Source organism: Pinus tabuliformis, chromosome 3_1, assembly GCF_031772625.1.
Source record: "Pinus tabuliformis cultivar Carrire ecotype Pingquan chromosome 3_1, CPIR1, whole genome shotgun sequence".
Taxonomy (NCBI): Eukaryota; Viridiplantae; Streptophyta; class Pinopsida; order Pinales; family Pinaceae; genus Pinus; species Pinus tabuliformis.
In genome coordinates, this window is record NC_142301.1 from 422119853 (window position 1) to 422143852 (window position 24000).

The following is a 24000-nucleotide window of genomic DNA, read 5'->3' on the forward strand; positions in this document are numbered from 1 at the left end:
CTGAGATGTATGTGGCATAGTCATAGCAGACTGGTTTTCTTCCTGGAGAAAACATGAGCATTATGTGCATAACTATTTCATCCACATACTCCACTGAATCATATCCCAGGATGGGACTGATCATGTCAACAAGGTCCAGGCCCAATTGGTTGAGGTAGACATAGTTGATGGGAGGGACTTGCACAGTGTTAGCTTTGATGAATAACTGGTTAAGTTTTGTAATCTGAGCCTCTGTCATTCTGGCTCCCTCCATAATCAAATCAGCTAGTGATAGAGGGACCAACTTCTTATCTGTTTTGAACTGCAGCATCTCCCTGATGGCTTCAGGGGTAATGAAAAACAAAATTGCGCCCGAAGAATCAAGCACTGCCCTCTAGGATGCATCATAATACTCAGCACATAAGTGGAGGAGTTCTGGGAATTGGTTGACCTGTGGTAGCTTGAAGATTGGGAGAGAGGAATCCCAAATTCCCAAGATGTCTGTCCCATTCTGATGTTGGATTTTGATTTCATTTAGTATTTGGAGATGAAACCTGCTCCTGCTTAGCATTTCTTCTGATATCTTATAATCTAAGTCAGCTAATGCTTTCCAGTCCAATGCTCTGTGAGGGGCATTCAGAGGAGCTACATTTAGGGCTATAGGAGCTACAGGGGAATCCATGACTCTTCTTGGGATGTGTTTCTCTTTGAAGACTGCTGTTACTATGCAGAGCAAAACCGACAAAGCTTCTTTGCAGAGAATGATGGTTTTATGAGTGAAGGGTGAAGGTGAAAGGCTGCAGCAGTTGAAATACTGCCTTTGAGTGATTAGGTGAGTGGCAGAAATGCTCAGAGTATGCTTTTTGTGGTGGATTTGTTTCCTGCAGGTGAAGGGTTCACGATTGCGCGAACCAGCGACAGTTTTCTTTCAAATTACCCACAGTGGTTTGACAGAAGTGTAGGTGACGGCTCTGGTTCAGTCTAAATGTCAATTCAGTGGCCTTTAACGGTGAATTTCGGGTCTTAAGGTTTGTTACTTATTGATACGCGAAATGCAGTGAAAATGGAGTTTCAGAGCTCAAATGAGGAATACCTGTAGAGTTGGACTGGTTAGAGCTCGCTGGCGCTGAAGAGATGAACTTTCTGGCGGTCAGGAAACACTTTTCCGCGGCTGGTGCAGGTTTGGTCGTAATTATGCATGCAGGATAAACAACGATGAATGCGCTCAAAATGGCAAAAAACCCGAATTTTTGGCCAAAATAGACTTTTTGGTGATTTTGGCGCGAATTCGTGCTGACGTCATTATGACGTCATGAGTGGGGTCGGGGCCGGATGACGTCAGCAGGACGTCATCGGGCCAGGTGGCGGGGTCTGGTTGGTCCACTGGGGCAGTGAGATGGCAGGGCAGGTGGACCAATGGCTGGGCAAGGGAATGACAAGACGGCGTACCTGGGTGACGGAGCGATGACGGGTTGCTGAGGTCACATAGGCGGGAACGGCAAAACCAGAAACCGCGGCGGTTTGATATCGCACCGCCTATGGTACGATGGCGGTTTGCAGCAGTAGTACCTCCGACGGATTGTGGAGCTGACGCGTGGATACAGCGTGACGTAACCTTTATACGGCCGTCGGGAGGTAACCTTCGGGCATCGGATGAGCTCCGACGCTATGGTGGCCGTCAGATCTGGAGGAGCCAAATCGGACGGTGGTCGGAATACTGATGTGACAGGGAGATAGCGTACTTAATTTTCAGACGTCGGAAGGACTCCGATGCGATCAGGGCCGTTGGAACGGGAGGTATTTGATCGGACGGTTGTCGGGACAAGTAAAGTGACAACCAAGTACGGGGAGGGGGAGGATTAAAATAATGTTTTTTCTGGGAATTTGCGCGATGGCGGAGACTGGGTAAAAGTGGGTTTTCACGTTTTGTTTGGAAATAGCTCCGCCCTTTAGACTTAGCATAAAGATAACATGTTGGTTTTTCATGATTTTTGGCCATTTGAAGCGGGTGAGGGTAGAAATTAGGCTTTTTAGGGGTTTTTATGTGCAAAAAGGGGTCAAAATGAAGGAATTAGCTCATGAAGGGGTAGAGGTACTTGGCCTAGGTTCATCAACATGACCAGGTGTCATTCGATCCCTGACTCAAGACTTATTGGCTATAATACCAAGGGGTGGGTATTTATATAATGCTTGGGGTTTATACACCATGGTGTTAGTAGTAATAGGGGAAAAGGTAATATAGGGGATTTACATAGTAGAATTAGAGTTAATATGGATGAGGGGGTAAGTGGAGGGGAAACCATTTAAGTTTATGTGAAACAAACTTGGTTTTGAGAGTAGATCAAAATGAAAAGATTTTTAGACAAGAAATGTGGCTTCTAAAGATTAAGAACCACCATGAAACCTTAGTCTTTTCCATGAATCTTAGCTGATGGGGGAATGTTAGAAATGAAATTGGAGGGGAATGAGGGAAATTAGTCATGGTCCTTGCTGCAACTTGATGAATATGCCCACCTTGTCACTTGATAGACTTTGCCTTGGTAATCATAGTCACCACGCCTGCAATGGTGAAAGTAGCCTTTTCTGCAACCACCACTACCTACCCAACTATTTTGCCTAGCATTTTTTATTTCTTCTTGGAGGGTGCACTTGAACTTGCAGACCCTTACTTGCCTTTTCTTTTCTTTGGCTTTTTCTTTGTTATTTCTATCTACTTCTACCCTTATTTCCTCCAAGGTCCCAGATTAAGCTGTTGGGAGCCTTTTCTTCTCTACCTGAACTGCTTGTCTGCCAAGATTAAACAGTTTGGACAGACTCCTTTCTCTATTCTATAACTGAAAATTGAAAACATGGCATGATCCAGATTAAACTGTTGAATCATCCATCAAAATTGAACCAGGGTGATCAATATTGAAACACTTTACACACCTTTTGTTGTCTAGGAAATATGGGATCTTTGTGACATCAAAGCAGAGCATATTTGGACTTTCCCTTGTCAATCATGAAATATGAAACCTATTGGTATAGGTATCTAACACGTTCATCACCTTGGCCCTCAATTCTCAGCAGAATACACTCAGCCTTCTCCTCATTCTATCCACTCTACAAAAACTCTCTATTTTCTTCACTTGGCCCACATACAATTAGCACTCAACAACTCTAAGACATTTTCATTCCTCACACTCACCTAGCCTTCACAACAACACACACCCTCTCGCAGAGTATGCACACCAATTCTACTCACCTCACTTTTTCACTTCCATTCCATAGTTTTGTTCCTCTTCAACACAGGGAATGATGTTATAGCCTACGTCAATTACACTACTCGGGTGTACTCTTGTAAGACTATCTATTCTTCTATTACATAACATTATTCAGTCACTATTGCTATATTGATTTTTGGAATGGACACAAGAGGTTTTCCAATGTTGAGAATTAATTCTTATTCCACTTGTATAATCAAGTAATTTGTCCATTAAATTATATATGTACATATAGAATGGCTCTCCAACACTCAAGATGTACTTCAACATGGAATGTTAGAGCTCTTGGTATGTTTTCCCTTAATACTCTATTGCATACCATGGTCCCCTTTACCTTCTTTGTTTCCTTCCTTCTTAATTACCTGCAATCACATTCAATTCAAGTAGTAAGTTTTACTTCTTATTTTTTGAGCTAGGTTGCATTAATTAATTTAGTTTAATCATGTTCCTTGCTACCTTGATACATTTTTCTTTTGTAGTTTTCGTTGAATCCAATTTACCATTGACACCAATTTTCCAATATAGTTGTTGACTAGTTCAAGCATATTAAATCCTATATGTCAGGCATCCAATTTGGGATAACTTCCAAATAAAAAGAAGCTAAGCTAAAGTTTCTGACCCGTTCAAGCTTCGATGAAACATAGGCCCATAAATCTTAATCCTTAACACTTTTTCAATACATACTCATGATGTTTCTTAATGAAATAGGACCATAAGACTTTGACCGCATTAACACACAAATCCATTGCTAGACTGCCTATTGGGCCCCTTTGCACCATAGCCTTAAGGGCTTAACCTCTGTTCACAAAAATTGTGCACCCATGGTCTTCAAATCCTCATATAAATGTGTCCTATTGCTTATTTCTTGAACATTATTTCTTGGAAAAAAATCAGTGGAGCGCCTTCGATTATTGCAAGGAATGTTTATTTTGATATTTTGTTTCTTCTGAGGTGATTTGTCTCATGGGGACCACCACCTAACAAACAAACCAATCATATTTCCACTAGGATTACTTGTCCACCATGTGCTCTCAGAATGAAACTATTAGCGTCACTTGTTGACTTGCCTTTCTATCTCTCACCTCCATCATCTGCCACCAATATTGACAAGTTTCTACTTGTGAACCACTTTGTAACTCCCAATATTGTTTAATTTTGAGATGAATATCTTCAGATATTTGTTTCTTCCAAGAATATTTTACGTCATATATTTCTTCCCAGGAGAGTTTCATCCAAGGTGGTATGTCCCCTTTAAAATAATGCCACGTGTACTCCAACATGTCCTTACTGGTGACCTATGTGCCACCTATATAAGGATGCCACATGTCACCCATTTTTTGCCCACTTGGCCACCAAAAATTGTCAAATATGCATGCCACATGTCATGCTCCAATTGGGTCACATCATAATGATAATATGACCCCATCGTATCTCCTTTGACCAATCAAATCGTGTCAGGTGTCTCATTCCCATTCATCCATTTTTTCCTTGGTACATATGAATAGTGATCTCGACCTTGGTTTTCCTCCAAATTTATTCATTAAAATTTAATGTAAAAACCACTTGATTCAAGTTAATTACTTGCCTCTGTTACTTACTATAAATCTTGAAGATAACTCAAGGTGTCTCTCCAAGAAATTTCTTCGGCGTTTCTCCTGAGGGCTATTTCTTCCATGGGTAGGTGTCCCTATGAAACCATGTGCCACATAATCTGACCAATTATGAAGTTGTCGGGATGACCTGTAATAACCACCACGATGCCAACATGTCTTGACACTCTTTTTTCCTAGACTTTTTTATATGTGTTGCACCATAGTTCTTTGGGGGTTGGACCTTTGGGATAAGTTGTCCAGTGGGGCCTCTCTACTATACCTCCTGAGCTTAATGCTACCAACACCATTCTACCACCTATACTCAAGCATCATTTCATGTTGACTGGACTACTAGGATTCATGGCCAGGTCGCTAGGTTGACTTTTGGCCTACTAACTTTGACTGGCCATGACTTTCACTCTTGAGGCCAAATTAAAACTTTAGCATATCATTGGAAATATCTTTCTAAACAATATCCAACTATGCCACTTTGAGGGGAATTTGAGCTAATATCCTCAGGAAACAAAATTTCTTCAAAGCTTGGGCTACCCTACCACCATAGCAACCATAAGACTCTCCTCGAACTAAACACAACATGCACATCAATTTCAAAGACCCTATGATGTTAGCCCATTTGACATTAATGAGAACACACTTTATGCCATCTATCATCCTAAAAATGCCAACCTTCCAACAACTAGTCCCTTTTTCATGAATAATGAGGGCGGCATGGCATCCTCTCAAACTATTATGGTGAAAACATGAAGATCAACTTTTGAGTGACATAACTTTTGCATATAGACTCTAACTAACATGATTCTTGTGTCACTAGAAAGTTCTCTGTGTGTAAAATAGAAAGAAAAGGTGCAGTGCTAAAGTGGAAAATTTTTACCACCAAAAAACATCATTTGATGCCTCAAAATGATCATGGAAGGTTTCAGACCCTATTTTTCCAAACTGGGTCTTGCTGATAAAAATGTTTTCGTGAGTTGAGTCATCCACTTTCCACTCTTAAAGAACTGAGATGGATGACAAACAATACAATCATCCAATATTTTAAAACATGTTAGGTAGAAAGACTAGGTTGGAAGAAATTACAAAGAAATGATTTACTTCGTTAAATTATGTGAAGCCATTAATGTAATTAGTTTTAATATGATGGTTTTTGTTATGAGAGGTTATGGAAATTGAATAGAAACCAACTCCCATAAATACAAAAAGGATGTAAAAAAATGAGAGAGAGGGATGGTGAGCTTTGGAGATGAAACATTTAATGGCATACATGAATGATTAAGGATGATATGACACGATCATATTATTAATCCTTCATCCATAATTTGAATTAATATTTCTGAAATATATACTATTTAAAAAAAAATTAAGCCGAAATTATAATTTATTTGTTGTAGACTGAAATGATATAGAGACATGATACCGTATGATTTTACTACACATTTCAATTGAATATATATACGTCAACATGTTCTAACCTTTCTTATTTCTCTTTCATTTTTATTCTAACTTTAATCTCATTCCCAACGATCAAGTTATGCATAGATCATGATGCATATTTATAATTTATATTTTAGTCAATAAAGATTTATTTATTTAATGAATTTCATATATTATAAGCCTTGCCACCTATATTTTCTTAAAACATTTTTTTATCTATAATTTGGCTTATCATCAATTAAAGGATATTATTATTGCAATGTTTTTATTCCTACATAGATAATATCAAACATAAGCAATGTCATCCTATCGTTAGAGATGGCCAGTCTCCAACCTAAAGAGGGAGGATCATTAGATATTCATCAAATGTCTTTAGGATTATTTGTTGTTGGTAGGAAAAATCTGAGAGGCCACAAACTCACTACAACAGAGCCATTACTTCCCATGTTTTTTGACATGATTTCAACATTTGATCCTTAGTCACATGCAAAAAAACAAGAACCTAATTTCGACATCCAAGACCACACTTGGGATATCGTTCCTCTTCCCCCTAATTAGAAGCCCAATTAGGACAAAGATGACATCAAATTGACTTTGTGTGATTCCTTCAATGCTCATAGCAATTGATGTAATAGGTGTTATGTTTTGAGAGAGGTTTTTCTTCGCACTAGATTTTCCTCTTTACCTCATATTTTATCATGCTTTTATCTATATTTTATATATTAGTACCTAACATACTAAAAATTGTTATGGCCCATTTATTGTGCATGCCATAGATGTGGTTTAGGGGGGACGTTGCAGTACATGCACTTTCCCTAATGTTTAAGATGATTTTATATACTAGTTTCTACTTTATGACATGTAAAAAGGACATGGAAATGACTAGAGAGTGACATGGTTATGACATGACACCTAGTGCACCCTTCCTTATCTTCTCCCCCTACACTTGTGCACACTTCTCTTCCTATCCGTTTATTCTTGGAAACCTTATCCCCTAATACTTAATCTTAATTTTGGAGTTTAGTTCTCTTTCTAGGGTCGAGTGGCATGTGTGATTTATTTTTACAATTTTCACTCATTTATCACTAATCCTATAAATACTATTTACTCCAATTCCATTTTTGGGCTAGTAAACTGAAACTAAGGGGGGGCTACTTTTTGTTTTTTGTGCATGCACTAAGGAACACCAACCTAGCAAGCATTGATAATTTCTCCTAGAGGGTTATTACACTATAGGAATGTCTAGTTTGGAATAGTTCTTTGATAAATTTAATTTATTTATCGATAATTAATAGATTGATGATAGAGATTTAACTTTATGGAATATTGATAAAATAGTTTTAATATTACATAGAGGTTTAAGATTTATTTCAAATCTAGTTAAGCATTTTTTGTTTTTCAATTTAATTAAAAGAATGTTATAAAAGTAAATTAAAATAAAATAAATATAAATTTTTTATTATTGTGAAATCAGTTATGGTTTTTTAGGCATGTGGTATTGATAATCCATGAAATGATCCCATGGTTGCACAATAGGCACTCTCCCATGGTTGCACAATAAACACTCTCTAGACCAATATAGTAAAAATGTTGTGAAATAACATAATATAATATGAACATTTAAACTTAGTAAAAATAACTATAAATTATAATATATAATGTGAATTCAAATAAATGTCTTTGGTCTCAATTTATTTTTAGGCTTTTGTCTCTCTTGTTTCTACCTCAATTAGTCTCTTATTTTCTCGTTTCTAATTTGTCTCAAGGTTACCAATAATATTATCCTTTCGTTTTTATAACTAGATTCTCATATACTTGCTATCAACATCTAACACGATTAAAAAAATCTAAATTTTATAAAATTCCCATTAAAAAACATCTGTAAAAATTAACATTAAAAAAAATCCCAATCCCCGTTGAGAAAAAAGAAAATTCTTCGTAATGTGAAATTTGATTACATAACCAAATCGTAGGATCAACTTAATTTGACGCTAAACACAAAACCTACAATCACAATCACGGCACGGCGGGGAATAAAATTTTAAAGGGATGAAGAAAAAAAGATTTAGCTCAACCTTTAGATATTAAAAAAAAGCATAAAACTATTCCGTCCCAAGCGAAATATCAACATTTTCCCACAACGCACGGCTCGCCCATTTTTACACGTTTCATGCTTTCATGTCGATGGCGTTGTGGAGGACACAATCAGAAAGCGTTGTAATTCGCTTTCTAATTGCGATGTGTTTCTCATGTATATATTTACAAAATGGGAGGGGCTAGTTTTGTTTCAGAAGTATTATGGGTATTTTTTTTACATATGAGTGTAAGAAATTTTAACAACTGTCACATCGAAACTATTAAATTATAGCCATATGGGACAAAATACGCTACCGCATTTTTACGTAATTCAATATCGAACTCGGCCAGAGGCGTACAAACCGATTGCCCCGACAATTACATCATGCACTCGCATGCGTTTCTCATGTATATATATGTATATAATTAAAAATATTTATGAAAAATATTTGTTTTAAACTTAAATTGTTTTTATAAAAAAATTATCCTATAAATTTTTTGAACTTAGCTAAATCTCATATAAAACAACATTTTATTAGAGAATAGGTATGCTATTATTCAACATCAAAACTATCTTTCTTTGAATTTAAATGATAAAAAATTATAATAAAATTAAATTTTACCTCTATGGTAAAAGAGTAACAATCAAAACTATCTTTCTTTGAATTTAAATGATAAAAAATTATAATAAAATTAAATTTTACCTCTATGGTAAAAAGGTAACAATGAGAGATAATTATCTCCATGGATTTATATATCACATCAAACGAGGAACCCATTCCCATGCAAATTGGATACCTACGGATCTTATGAGGTTAAAAGAATGGACACCCATTTCATTTTGATGGGCAACGTTGAAAAAATCTTTTGCTGATGCATAACCTATTCCTCTAAATAAATATGCATCGCATCGCATCACATCATAATCGGTGGTCAACCAGCTATAGTGACACGCACGGGATGCTCCGATCTTTCTCATTATATGTATAAAATGGTCATTTTTTTAATTTAATTTATATGGTAAGTGAATTTTATTTAATATTGTTATTTTAATTATATATTTGTTTAATTAAATTTATTAATATTGATATATATTTATTAATTTTTTTCAAAGTGGAAAAACTTATCAACTTAGGTGTCAAATCAACAATGAGGACAGCCATCTCTAGCTGCTATCCTTGCTGATTTGACTCATCACTGTTAAATAGGAAAACTACGCCACCTGTAATAACCCGCTGGTGGTCCGTAAGAGAGCAGGGTTCCACTCCTACTAGATGCCTCTGGGTCTTGGGTAACATGTTTCATTACGTCTGAGGAAGACGAGCTCTTAGCCAAGTAGAAGCAATTTTACAGTATACTCGAGGCCTATATATTTATTAATTATGTAAGATGATTATAAATATAAATTTGTTATTTAAATTTATTTTAATATTATATCTATATTATGATTTTTTTTAATTGTTTGTAATTTTATTAGTAATAAACAAAATTACAATATTAAAAATTGAATTAAATCAATTAGTGAACTCTATTTATAATTGATATTATTTTTACTCATTTTTTTTATGGCTGATATTATTTTTAATAAACTCTATTATTGATTACAACCCTATTTTTATACCAATATTTTGACACTAAGTGTGAATTGCTTTCTGCTTTTTGTGGATGTACTAAAATCCTTAACCTAGTGAGCAGTAATCCTCACTCTTAAAAAATGGCATAAATATATCTCATAAAATTGAAAATAATAACATGAATTTAGATTGATATTTTTGATCTCTCAAATTATTGACATTAACCTTATTTTCAAAACTAATATAATTAGAAGAAGCCTATCTCTATTGAAGTTCGGATAAATAAGCATCTCAATCAGGAAAGAAAGAAAATTTCTTGTTAACAATTTCACTATGTGATAAAATTGTAAAATTGTATTATCTTTGGTTATAAAATAACTCAAAATTTAAAATATAAATAAAAAACACAAATAAAAAAAATAAGAAAACCAACTAGTTGTAACTAGTATTATTCTCTCATTAATATATTGTTTGTGTTGATTAAGAAAGCATTAATTATTGGAAGTAATGCTTCCATGTCATGTGTATTACAAATTGTCAATTGAGGTGTTATTCTATATGTAGTTGTTTCCCATGTGTATGAGTTGTTGTTGTGTCATATCCTAGTCATAGATTCATTTTCTTAAAATCTAGATTTGTTAAGTCAGTCATTTGTATCCTATATATATAATTTTTATTTTCAATATAAGAATAATTTGTATTGTGTAATTTTTCTCCCTTTATATTTTTAATATTAATAATCACAAATCTCTCCCTTAAATAACAAAAAAAAGTATATGATACCAACAAAAGAATGTCATACAAAATAGACTTAACTTGGACAATATACAAAATATCGGCCTGCAACAACAAAAGTGGACAAATTTTATGCTAAGGACATTAGTGCACGAAGCGAGGAAATCGTGTTAACAATTATCATGCGAAGTGAGAAGATCATTACATTATTATAGATAATGAATACATAATAGACATAACCTTTGAGATCCATCAGAACATCTTGTATTGTGTCTATTAAGTATTTGTTGTTTTAGGTCTCTGACTGATATTGTCATGCCCCCAATTCTTTTTTCGTTTAATTGAGCGGGTGCGGCACCGCCTAAGTTAATAACTTGTTCACCGTTAGTTAACTTTACGAACTACGCCTTCAACAATTCATAATAAACATGAATTCATATTATTAATGTGCGGAATCCATTAACAATATAAGAATGATAAAATCAACTCGGCAATAATAATAATAATCAATCTTTTTATTATATATGCGAAGTTACATGACCGGGAGCCGCGCTCAACCGGCGTTCCATAAACGGGAGGGCGCCCGCCCGTGCAAGAGCGCACGGCGGTCTGCCAAGACTCCACCAAAATACAACTTACAACATATAACATACACCTCTTGTGTCGTTGGGCGGGCGGGCGCACCCGTGCACGAACCCACCGCCGAACCACAACACACAACAAGATATATCACCGTGTGGTGGCGACCGACCGCACCACACAACCGACTCACACCCGGAACTATGCCCGACTCGGCGGGCTCATCCAACCATTCGTCGTTTTACCCCTGCGCTCTTCTTTTCTGCGCACTCTTCCTTGTGCGTTTGAGAAAGAGCGAAGATTGATCGATGCCCAAATGAACTACAGGTCTCACCAATATATACGCACACTGCCTTGTGCGTTGTCTCCTGGCCGACCCTTCAAATCATAACAATGAATGCCCCTTGCCTTCGTTTTTCACCGTCGGCTTGGTTATCTTCATCGCCCATCATCCATCGCATATAAACATGGCTTCGCACGCCCATAACTTGCGCGCCCAAGTGCGATGGTGATTCGACACTTAGTCATTTTCGTGAGTTGGAGGAGCGCGCGCCTTCGCACGAACCTGCGAGGCGTTACATTCTCCCCCACTGGAAATCATTGTCGTCCTCGACAACATACCATCTCGGTAGCCATCTACCAAGATCATCAATGCCCATGATGTCAACTCCTCCACATACTGCAATCATCATCGCAACATATGTAGAACCACATCTCCACCATGTCTCGTCTTGGTAACCATCTGTCACTAAGACCACATACCAAGGTATGTCATATATCAGATGTCCATGATCATCGACCACCCTGTCACAATCTCCTCATGCTGCTCTCCACCATGGAAGGTTGATCCCTCCAATTCAAGCTACATGTCCACTGCAACAATGTGTCAAACTCCATCATGTCATCACCACCATGTGCAAACTGCCCATGATATGTCAACAAGTGCTAACACACCTCAACCATGTGCCAACATCTCATCTCAACAATATGTCATCTATCGGAAGTCATCTCAATCCATGATCATCAACCATTATGTCACAATCTCCACATGCTGCTCCATCGTGGAAGGATGGTCCCTCCATCTCAAGCTACATGCTTACTGCAACATATCGTGTCGACCTCATCATGTGTCGTCCTCATGTGAACCGCTGCCATGATACTCCAACAAATGCTAACACATCTCTGCACACTGCTAGCCCTCATGCCTGAACTAGTTGGGTAGCTAATCCAACTGTCACGCCCAAACCATGAGAATGCACATCCTCATGCCACCATCAGTCGTTCCTCAAAGCATCCTGTCACATCCTGAACTCGATCAAGAATCCATCCATATAAGTAGACCATGCTCAGGTCCATGAAGTAATCCTCATCTCAACTGCAACATGTCATCCATGATGTTTGGTGTCAATGTGCTACATGAAGTCAGCCACATCTATCCCAACATCATCCATATGTGTGCCTCCTCCATATGAAGAGACCATCTCATCAAACTCCAACTCTCGATATGCCACATCCAAGTCCATGAAGCTACCTCCATCACATTTGCAATGTGTCAACCCTCAAGCCTCCATAGAAACAAGTATACACCTACCTCATCTATCCATGTACTGCCCATGATCATAGATCAATCAGCTCCCATGTGTCAAAAAGTAGTTGAGTCTCGGCTCAACTCATGCCCCAAGTGTTGCCACCAAGGCATCATCATCATCGTAACTCCATCACTCCAAAGTGTCTCATATCGATCGTCCACATCAAGTCACTCTTTCAAGTCACACCCATGCATGTACTTGAAAGTATACACATGCATCAAAGTCCCTGACCTCAGCTCCTCAATGCATCAGATCTTCTAAGTCCACCATGTATGAAGTCCCCCAAAGTCACAACAAACTCATGTCATCATGAGCTCCATAAGTCATCCCCAACCAACACCCTAACAAGCATACAAGTCTCGGCCCAAAGGTCCCTGCAAGATGCCTCAGCTCTCCATGTAGTAGGAATGCTCCATAGTCTGCTCACAACTCCATCCAAGTCCATGGTCTTGTTGCACAAGAGTGTATAACCTCTCCATAGGCTCATAAGTAATAAGTCTCCATGTCACACTAGCAAATCCATCTGCACAACATTCCTGCCTTAGCACTCCTCCTTGGATTCCCATAAGTGACACCTCTACAAGTGCTCCACATAATGTCCCCGCATAAGACTGCCATGCTTCATGTCTCCAACCTGATGTCCATGACTAAGTTGCCCATGTAGTCCAACCAAGTAGACTCATCACAACCATCGGCCATCCTCATCCAAGTTTGCAATCTTCGGTCTAGTGAACTCGGTCACCCAACCATATCATCATCATAAGTCCCTTCCATCATAGCTCCCCCACTGAAGGTTCCACCAAGACTATCTCTTGGTCTCGGCGATGAGAAGTCCACCCAAGCATCATCAAATGTGTGCCCTCCTCAACCTGTCCATGAGTCATGCCGGGCACTTAGCCAAAGTGGCTAAAGCATGACCCAATCCTCCACAACGATCATCACGTTCCTCCCTTGTCACGGGCCCTTGTACCTTCTACCATAAGGTCACAAACAACCCCAACAAGTCCTGCAACAATCAACAATCCTTGCTTCTCCATACAAGGTCTCATCATAGACACCCATGGTAAGATCCTCCCTAGCATTGGAAAACTGGCTTTGCCCTTCCCTGCATATGATCCATCCACCAAATGCCCAAATGAAACACAAGTGTCAATACTTACTTCATCATCATTGTCATGAGGTTCCTCCATATGAGTATCCTCATCCATCCATACTCGCAAACTGCACGATCCTGGTCCAACTTGATCAATTTCAAGTTCATCCTCCATCATGGTCATGTCTGCAACATCTTCAATCATCATCACTTCCTCTTCCTTGATAGCACAATCTGCAACTTCACCTTGCTCCATTGTCCAACCAAGTTGAAGAAGCTCTCCTTCAACATTCTTCTCCAAGACTTCAAGTTCTTTTCGGATCCGGGGGTTCTCTTCCTTCAACCTTTTCAACTTGTATAAGGTAAGCAAGAGCTTCCCTTCACCTTCTCCCAAACTTGCCATGCCTTGTACTTCGTCTTCCCCGGTTCGTACTTCGTTTGGTCCACAGATGCCCAAACCGTGTGTACCTGCCCACACGCAGTCCCACTTGCCCACCTGACAAGTGCCCAAATCGTATGACCAGCACGTAGTACCGCCTGCCCAACTCTACGATACCCGGTTCCAACCTTTACCAGCTTCACCAAGTTCCCTGCAACCATGAACCAGCCCTTGTTCCACTTCGTGTGAAACGGCTTCCTTCACCTGCAAGTACCCTTGTCACTGTCACGAGCAACCCTACTCAAACTGAGTCTTGAAACTACCTTCATATGCTTCAACACCTGAACCTTGTCCAAGCCTCAATATCACCTGTCATCAACTTCCAAGTGTACACACACTTGCTTCACCCAGCTTCCTGCAAGACTTCTCCAAGTCTTCAGACCTGCTCTAATACCAACTTCACTTCAGTGAAGTTGTGTAGCAGCTTCAATACCCGAATCAGCTCCTCTGATACCAACCGTCATGCCCCCAATTCTTTTTTCGTTTAATTGAGCGGGTGTGGCACTGCCTAAGTTAATAACTTGTTCACCGTTAGTTAACTTTACGAACTACGCCTTCAACAATTCATAATAAACATGAATTCATATTATTAATGTGCGGAATCCATTAACAATATAAGAATGATAAAATCAACTCGGCAATAATAATAATAATCAATCTTTTTATTATATATGCGAAGTTACATGACCGGGAGCCGCGCTCAACCGGCGTTCCATAAACGGGAGGGCGCCCGCCCGTGCAAGAGCACACGGCGGTCTGCCAGGACTCCACCAAAATACAACTTATAACATATAACATACACCTCTTGTGTCGTTGGGCGGGCGGGCACACCCGTGCACGAACCCACCGCCGAACCACAACACACAACAAGATATATCACCGTGTGGTGGCGACCGACTGCACCACACAACCGACTCACACCTGGAACTATGCCCGACTCGGCGGGCTCATCCAACCGTTCGTCGTTTTACCCCTGCGCTCTTCTTTTCTGCGCACTCTTCCTTGTGCGTTTGAGCAAGAGCGAAGATTGATCGATGCCCAAATGAACTGCAGGTCTCACCAATATATACGCACACTGCCTTGTGCGTTGTCTCCTGGCCGACCCTTCAAATCATAACAATGAATGCCCCTTGGCTTCGTTTTTCACCGTCGGCTTGGTTATGTTCATCGCCCATCATCCATCGCATATAAACATGGCTTCGCACGCCCATAACTCGCGCGCCCAAGTGCGATGGTGATTCGACACTTAGTCATTTTCGTGAGTTGGAGGAGCGCGCGCCTTCGCACGAACCTGCGAGGCGTTACAGATATCATGCTGAATGCACAAGCGATCTTTCTATGAGATCCATCAGAACATCTTTTATATATTGCCTCAATATAATATAGTGCTTTTTTTCCTTCTGAAAAAAAAACCTTTGAGAACCTGAAACGTTATATATTACTTTCTAATAATTTTATATATTAATAATTTATTTATATATAATTATAATATTAATAATTTATTTATATATAGTTATAATATTAATAGTTTTAATTGGATCATAATTTCAATATAAATTTTATATTTAATAATTTTAATTTGACGATTATCCTCAAATCAATGAAATTTGTCACATCAACTTCTATGCATAATAGAAAATGATGTTCGTGGCATTTAAAATTTTTAAAATCAAACTCTTATCTTTTAATTTTAGCGAGCAACGAAGAGTAGACTATTACGTGGATCATAAAACTATTACGTTCGAAGCAAGGACTCAGCATTTTCTCAAAGCACGGCACGCCCTTTTTTCCGCCCTTTCATATTTTAAAGTCGATGGCGCTGTCGTGGATACAATCAGAAAGCGTTGTAATTGACATGTTTCTCATGTATATGATTAGAAAAATTGATGAACTATGGATTATTTGATTTTTGTGGAGTTTAGTATTTGTTCTAGATTTAAAATTTACGTATAGAAATTGAGAGAGTGAGAGTGAAAACATATATGATATTTTTTATTCTTATTTTTATAAATGTTTTAAACTCAACTAAATCTAAAGAAACTTCAAAACAACAGATTTAACTAAATATCACAGTTAGTTAATAATTTTTTTTTCCATTAAACCTATTCTTCATAGTGTCTCATTTTGATGCACAACTTTGAAAAAATCTTTTGCTTCTACAAACTTATTCTCTGGATCATAACCTGCATTACAGCACACTTTGCAATCAACCAGACACGTACGGTGATGTTACCTGTTTTTTCTCTAATGAAAATATGTTCGATTTTTCTTTCCTGGAAATTTTTATAACAGTCATGTTATCAAAATTATTCTTATCATACTGAATGCATCAGGCTTACTTTCAAAGAAACAAAATTTTATTTTACAAAACTCTGCTTACTTCCAAGTAAGAGCCCTGATGCATGGAAAGGAAATATATTTAATAAACTGCAGAGTGCCCATGTGAGAGAAATACATGGCAATGGGCATACATATTTTACAATATGGGCTTCCAGAAACCCTATTCAGATCCCCGTAGAATGTGGAGTAGTATCCCACTACATTGAAACCCCCTGCTCTTCACATGATGCCCCATTTGCTAGTTAATAAATTCCAAGACCTATGACACTAAACTAATTTTGCTCACACCTCTACAGTTATTGCAGACTGAACAAATCCCACAAAATCATGCGGCCTCTCAATGGGAACCCACCTTGTGGAGTTTCCTTCCTTCCTCTCTAGCATATAACACACCTGCTCACCCACACTGTTTGCAGAACCGCTCACAAAAATCTTGTCACACCACACTGTGGCGCAGGTAGCAACATTCATACATTCGGGTAGAAACGCCACAACTTCCCAAACGTTCTCCCCACTATTATAGGTCATCACTTGTTTCTTATGGAAGAAGTACAAATGCCCCAAAGCAGCTACACAGGACCTGGGGCATCCCTCGATACTCCACATATTCTCCACTCTGCTCCAAACGCCTGTACTGGGATCGAATACTTCCGCACTCCTGTCGAATCGACCCTGCGACTCTGTGGCATATCCGCTTATCACAGTGAATTTTCCGTCAATAAAGACTCCATGGCATTCGTCTCGCTCTTGGCTCATGGGAGGCAGAATTTCCCACTTGTCTTCTTCCACATCGTAAGCCTCTGCAGCCAACAAAGCGTTTTTATTCTCATCATGTCCTCCGGCAACATAGATAAGCCCACCAGGGGAAACAGAGCAAGCGAAGAAGGATCGAACCCTGGGCATATCGGCTCCCCTGCGCCATATGCGGGAAGAGAAGTCATAGATAAAAACAGAGTTCATTGCCTCCCAGTGGGAGGGATGCCATCCGCCGATCATAACCACTTTCTGATTTACCCAAACACAGTGACAGAAGAGGGGAACACCATGGGAAAACAGGGGAATTGAAGGGAGGCTATCCCAGGAACCCTGCAGAGGGTTGTATAGAGTTAGCCCATAAGCGGGCGTTCCCAGTCGCTTACGTTCCGCTAACTTCCCTTCAGAAATTGCCTGAATCAAACATATCAACTTCTCGCTAGCACCAGAGATCTTTCTGTCCTCATAGAACCGGGGGCTACTCAGCATATCCTTCCAGCTTCTGCAAACAGCTCTGAGGATATCATGTGAGTTGTAAGTCACTCTGAGCAGGCACTCTCGACCGATTTCGTCCGGAAGGTTAGGAATGAAAACCTCCATTGACTCGGCAAACACCTACCTACCAGACCTAAAGAGGCACCTAAAGAGGCAGAGGAATTGTCAGGATGGCCAAAAGTTGTCAGAAATGTGGGAAAATTTAAGACATCTAAAATTTTGAAGTTTAACAACTATATCTTGGATTTGATTTTCTCTAAATATGACCCGAATTTCAATAACTTTCCCCGCAATTCCTCTGGCTAGTTAGACTACTAGCTTCTAATTCCCCTAAACAGAAAGGAAGACCCTGTTAAATCAAAGGGATTCATAAACGTTACTCTATTCCCAGAACGATTTAATAGTATAAGAAAGTTGGGATAAACAACTGAAATTTCTGAGATTTAATACTGTAAAAAAATAATGGTAAACAACTGAAATTTTCTGAGTTAGAAAAAGCTGCTGCCGATTTAATAGTATAGGAAAGTTGGGATAAACAACTGAAATTTTGTGAGGTTTAATACTGCAAAAAAGTATGGGTAAACAACTGAAATTTTCTGGTTAGAAAAAGCTTCTGAATACATAGCATAATGCGAAAGCGCGAGCGTATATATACAGAAATGAAGGAAAAGGAGAGTCTGTGCAAGAACCTCTGAGCGTGTGGTCGACCCTTTGCAGTTACCGCAGATTATCTTAACTTTAGATCTGCCGTCGTTTTCCTTTTAAATTGTGGTGAATTTGTATTTATTTTCGATGTTATGAAAAAGCCGATTTTTTAAAGATTCCCGATGCAATCAAAGGGGCAAATCCTATTTACTGTAGGATTTGAAATCCCGTCCTGACTGCTAAAAAGCGGATGTACGCAAGAAATCCCGTCCTGACTGCTAAAAAACCGACGTACGCAAGGTTAAATTGGATGGGTATTTTTTTTTCTCAACTTTGATATATAAATTATTTTAAAATCATTCTATTTATATTTTTATCATTAAATTGACAAATTGATTGGATAATTCTGTGAATCCACTTTTTAATGTATTCACAGGTATCTTAAAATCATCATATTGATGAATTAAAAATTGGTCTCCCATAACATAAGTTTTATATATATATAAAATATGTTTTTTAAAATTATCAATAAATTTATTAAATTTTAACTAGCGCAATTAGAACAGTAAATATAGTTAATATATGTGCAAGGCATTATCTTTTATCAATATATACAAACAAATATATATAACTATTATATAAATTATCATTAAATTAATTCAATATAATCTAATTTATAACAATAACACATTTATTAATGTAATTATTATTATTTCAATAATATAATTATATGTTTGGGCAAGATATCTATTTATAAATCTAATGCAATACATACACAGAGTGACTCAAACAAAATATGTGCATGTATGTATTTATCACTAATATCATATATGTATGTGTGTCTATATAGCAGACATTCATAATAGAGAACGATATGGAATGGTGAAATATATTTTAGGGACTTTCATTTAAAAAATACAATTAAATCTAAAATTGAAGATTATCGAGATCAAACCCAATCTAAAGAGTAGAATTTCCATAAAGAACACAAACCCTAAGAAAATAAAAACCCTAAATAGCAAACAATAGCCTCTGGAGTTTTGGTGTTTGGAATCGATTTGCAAGAGTCCCACCCATGTTCAAATCTCTGAAGACATCACCCATACACCTATAGTGTAGGCAGAGACAAGCAATATGAAAGCAAGTCCCATCACCAACTCCGACCTCTAGAGTTTTGGTGTTTGGAATCGATTTGCAAGAGTCCCGCCTGTGTTCAAATCTCTAGAGGCATCACCCATACACACGTATTGTAGGAAGATATGAGAAAAATGAAAGGAAATCCCATCACCAACTCTGGCCTTTAGAGTTATGGTGTTTGGAATCGATTTGCAAGAGTCCCACCCGTGTTCAAATCTCTGGAGGCGTCACCCATACCCCTGTAGTGTAGAAAGATACAAGCAATATGATAGCAAGTCCCATTACCAACTTTGACCACTAGAGTTTTGGTGTTTGGAATCGATTTGCAAGAGTCCCATTTGTGTTCAAATCTCTGGAGGCATCACCCATATGCCTGTAGTCTAGGAAGAGACAAACAATGTGAAAGAAAGTCCCATCACCAACTCTTGCCTTCGGAATTTTGGTGTTTGGAATCAATTTGCAACAGTCCCACCTGTGTTCAATTCTCTGGAGGTGTCACCTATAAGACCATAGTGTAGGAAGATACAAGCAATATGAAAGCAAGTCCCATCACCAATTCCGCCTCTAGAGTTTTGGTGTTTGGAATCGATTTGTTAGAGTCCCACCCGTGTTCAAATCTCTGGAGGCATCATACACCCATAGTGTAGGAAGATACAAGCAATATGAAAGAAAGTCCCATCATCAACCCCGATCTCTTGAGTTTTGGTGTTTGGAATTGTTGCAATATAATCCTAACATCTACATTTATTTTTTAGCCTAAGTATCCTTGACTTAGCCACATGCACTAAAAATCATGTTCACACTTGGCTTTTGGTAAACTAGCTCGATGGACCAACTTTCCCTTGTTTTTTGCCTTTAGAGGCTTAATATTATGGAAATATTGGTCCAACCACTTTCCTAAACCATTTAGAAATCTAAGTGCATGTTCACACCCAACCACACCTCATCCACTTGAGTTATTTGAGGATTGGCGCCCCACATGAAGATTCCCCCTTAAATCAAGGGATTTGGTCCCTTGGACCATTTTAGCATGTTTTAAAGTTACCTTCCTTGGGAAATGCGCCCCTCCTCATGCTTTCCTAGTGGGTGATAGTTGGCATAGGTTGTCTTGAGTCATTGTTGCTATTTTAGGCCTCCCTTTAGCTTTTCTTAGCCTTTTCTAGTTTTTTACTAGTTTTTTCCTAGTTTTCTAGATTCTACAATTTCTATATAACCACCTCCCTTTGGGATTAGAGGTTTGGTTGCTCATGTATGACTATTTTTCATTAATTTAATACATTATTTTTATGGAGAAAATTCTTTCTCTCCTCTCTTGAATATCATCGAATTACTTTTGTTTAATTTAACTAGAATTCTAGATCTATCGGAGTTTCTACATGAATTCTATAGGAATCGAGTTGCAAGAGTCCCACTCACGTTTTGCCGATCTAGTACATCGAATGGTTACCCACGTATATCTATCATGATGCCATCCAAAAATTCAGCGAGAGGTCACATTGGTTAGCCTAACCAAAACTAAGAAAAAAAGTTCAAACTCAAGATCACACCAGATTCAGGTAAAAAGTGAAGTACCAAATATATTATTATGCCACAATAGTCATTGTTTTTTAAAACTCCTCGAAGGTATCGTTTGATCTAATTATTGGTCCCTAAGATCTAAGGACGAAATCAAGATTTTACAAAGCAGGCACCATTGTCACATAAGACATGAATGCATGTACTAGTCCAAAAATCCACATAACAAAATGACATACAACATAGAGCATTCTGATTGGTATTGTGTTGGGGAAACAAGCCCTATCAAATAGTTGAATAACATAATAGTGAGTAATCTATCAGGGCTCATGCATTGGAGTATTTAAGAACCTAGAAATTCACGATCAAGCATTTTTTCCCATATATCCAAAACGAAGATGGAAACGAAACAATGAAATGAATCTATTCTAATATCCAATCAGCTTAACAAGTGGCCAAAGAAAGAAATGATTTTTAATAAATTAAAGATAGAAGCAGACCACAAAAACTGACAAAACCATTCAAATACCTTCTATACTATCTATTGGATATGGTATTAGAGGGAGAATATTATGAGATTACCAAATCTTCCCCATTCATAATTTAAATATTTGAAATTCCTAAGCGCAATTCCAATATAGACCATACCTTCTCTATAATTATTAAAAAAACCTAATATTTAAACGGTTTCAATTTTTTATTATATAGTGGTATTTTTTTAAAATTGATCATATTGTAAGTTTCATCTCTAATAAAAAGAATTTTAATTTTAATTCGAATGAAGACTTAAATATATTTAGACATAATGATATGTTGTAGAATTTCAAGGGTATAATCTAGATCTGAACTTAAAAGAAAAACAAACTTAAAGTAAAATAAGAATTTTATGACTAGTGCAACCATATAAACAAAAAGGTTGCTAAATGTTGATATGCATCAATCTATAGTAACCATCAAAACATTACTACATGATACATTTCACATTATTGAAATTAAAAAAATCATAAAAACTAACTAAATTATAACATTATTTTATATTTATTATTATTAATAATAAACAATTAAAAATTCATATATCGGTTAGGCATTATACATTTAAAAATAATATATTATCATGGAGATTCTTAATCTATAAATAGTTTTTATTACAATAACATGGACCAATACCATGGTTTATCAATATCAAATGCCTTGAAAAATTTTAGCTCACTTCATATAGCACTTCTTTATATGATATATTTTCAATTAATCAATTTAATTAAAAGGACAACAAGGGCATAGCTACTTTGGAGATAAATATCAACTTTTGATTTGTGTATACTACTATGAATATTCTAGAATATTCGATGAAAGTTAAATCTCTACAATCGACCCGGTAATTATTGATTATTAAATTAAAATTCAGGAAGCCCTATTTTTACTATTGATTATTAAATTAAAATTCATGAAGCCCTATTTCAAAATAGACTGGCATATAGGCGTAATAAATGGAAAACTAAGTATAAGTGGTAGCCAAACCATGGATAATGAACACTAGTTTCTCTACCATGAAACATGATTCCCTAGTTGGGGATTACTTAGTACTCAGAAAAGAGTTGAAAGTAAAACAAGAGTTTTGTCATGAACAGAAAACTAAGTATAAGTGGCCACTCGACTATATGGAATTGATATTAATTTCTCCAACATGAAAGAAAGTTCAGTAGTTGTTCATGTCAATTCAAGGATATATAAAGTTTCATAAGAAAAAATGTAAGAAGAATAAAACTATTATTAGCTACATTAAATTCCTTCATGCAAATGCCACTGACATGATGAATGGGATAGGGCATATGAAAATGTTATTGTCATGATGAATGGGTAGGGCATATGAAAATGTTATTGTCATGATGAATGGGATAGGGCATATGAAATTTGGAAGGATTCCAAGAAAAGTAATGTTAACTAATCCTTCGAGATATTGAAAAATATTAGTTTACAATTAGTTTACATCAGTTAGAAAAACTACCAGTCAGTTAGCTGTAATATGGCAACTGTCTCACATTGTATAAATACTTGATGATTTAACTTAATAAAAACCTGATTCAATTGTGGAGTTCTTTTTTGTTGTTGCATGTAACAGTGGTATCAGAGAGGGTGAGGTTTGATGAGCCTCATAAATGGGTAATTATATGGGCTCATTTTACCTCCTAACCTAGTCAAATCAACCATTCTCTTAGCTTATTGTATGATTTTCTGATTATGTGTATGCTTATAGGGTGAGTTGAGTTAGTTATTATGCCATGTGGTCTAACATGTATTTAATGCAGATTATTGATGGATTCCGAGGTCAAAGTCAAGGATCTGGTGGTCAAACTGCAGCAATAACTCGAAGTAGACAGGGGAGAGGACTTATAGGAGGGAATCACCCTCATTTATTTCTCCTCACTTTAAATTTCCCTTCATTCATCTTGGAGTACAAGCAGTTGAATAATGTACTAGAAGGCAGCCGAGCAAGTGGAAGATGATTGATAGTTATCTCGAGTTTTGGAAGCCAAGCCTCCCTGATTTTAAGGAAGCTATTGGTAGCTTTAGATGTATAAGTAGAGAGGCCTAGGGCCTCACTAGGGTCGACTTTTTCGCTTGTGTAAACTCTGGTCAAATTTCGAGCTTACTATTTTATGACAATTTTATGTAATCTTGCTATTTTTTGATAATAAAGATGGAATCCTTTTTAAGCTAGCACTGAGTTACCTCAGAGGGCTGAA

The 24000-nt window shown here is 37.4% G+C and overlaps 1 protein-coding gene across 1 annotated transcript; it reads right to left on the reverse strand.

Annotated features, from left to right (window-relative positions):
• Positions 1-16770: 16770 nt before the first annotated feature.
• Positions 16771-18787, reverse strand: LOC149187541 (F-box/kelch-repeat protein At1g80440-like). Its single transcript, XM_089412840.1, has 2 exons — positions 18649-18787; positions 16771-18104 (listed from the first exon to the last, which is right to left on the reverse strand). Exon 2 carries the CDS (start codon positions 18062-18064, stop codon positions 16994-16996), a length of 1071 nt encoding a protein of 356 aa, XP_089268966.1. The 5' UTR covers positions 18065-18104; positions 18649-18787; the 3' UTR covers positions 16771-16993.
• Between the last annotated feature and the right edge of the window lie 5213 nt (positions 18788-24000).

Bases quoted from the DNA above. Each gene is read 5' to 3' on its own strand.
- LOC149187541 (XM_089412840.1), bottom strand. From the start codon at position 18,064: ATGGAGGTTTTCATTCCTAACCTTCCGGACGAAATCGGTCGAGAGTGC.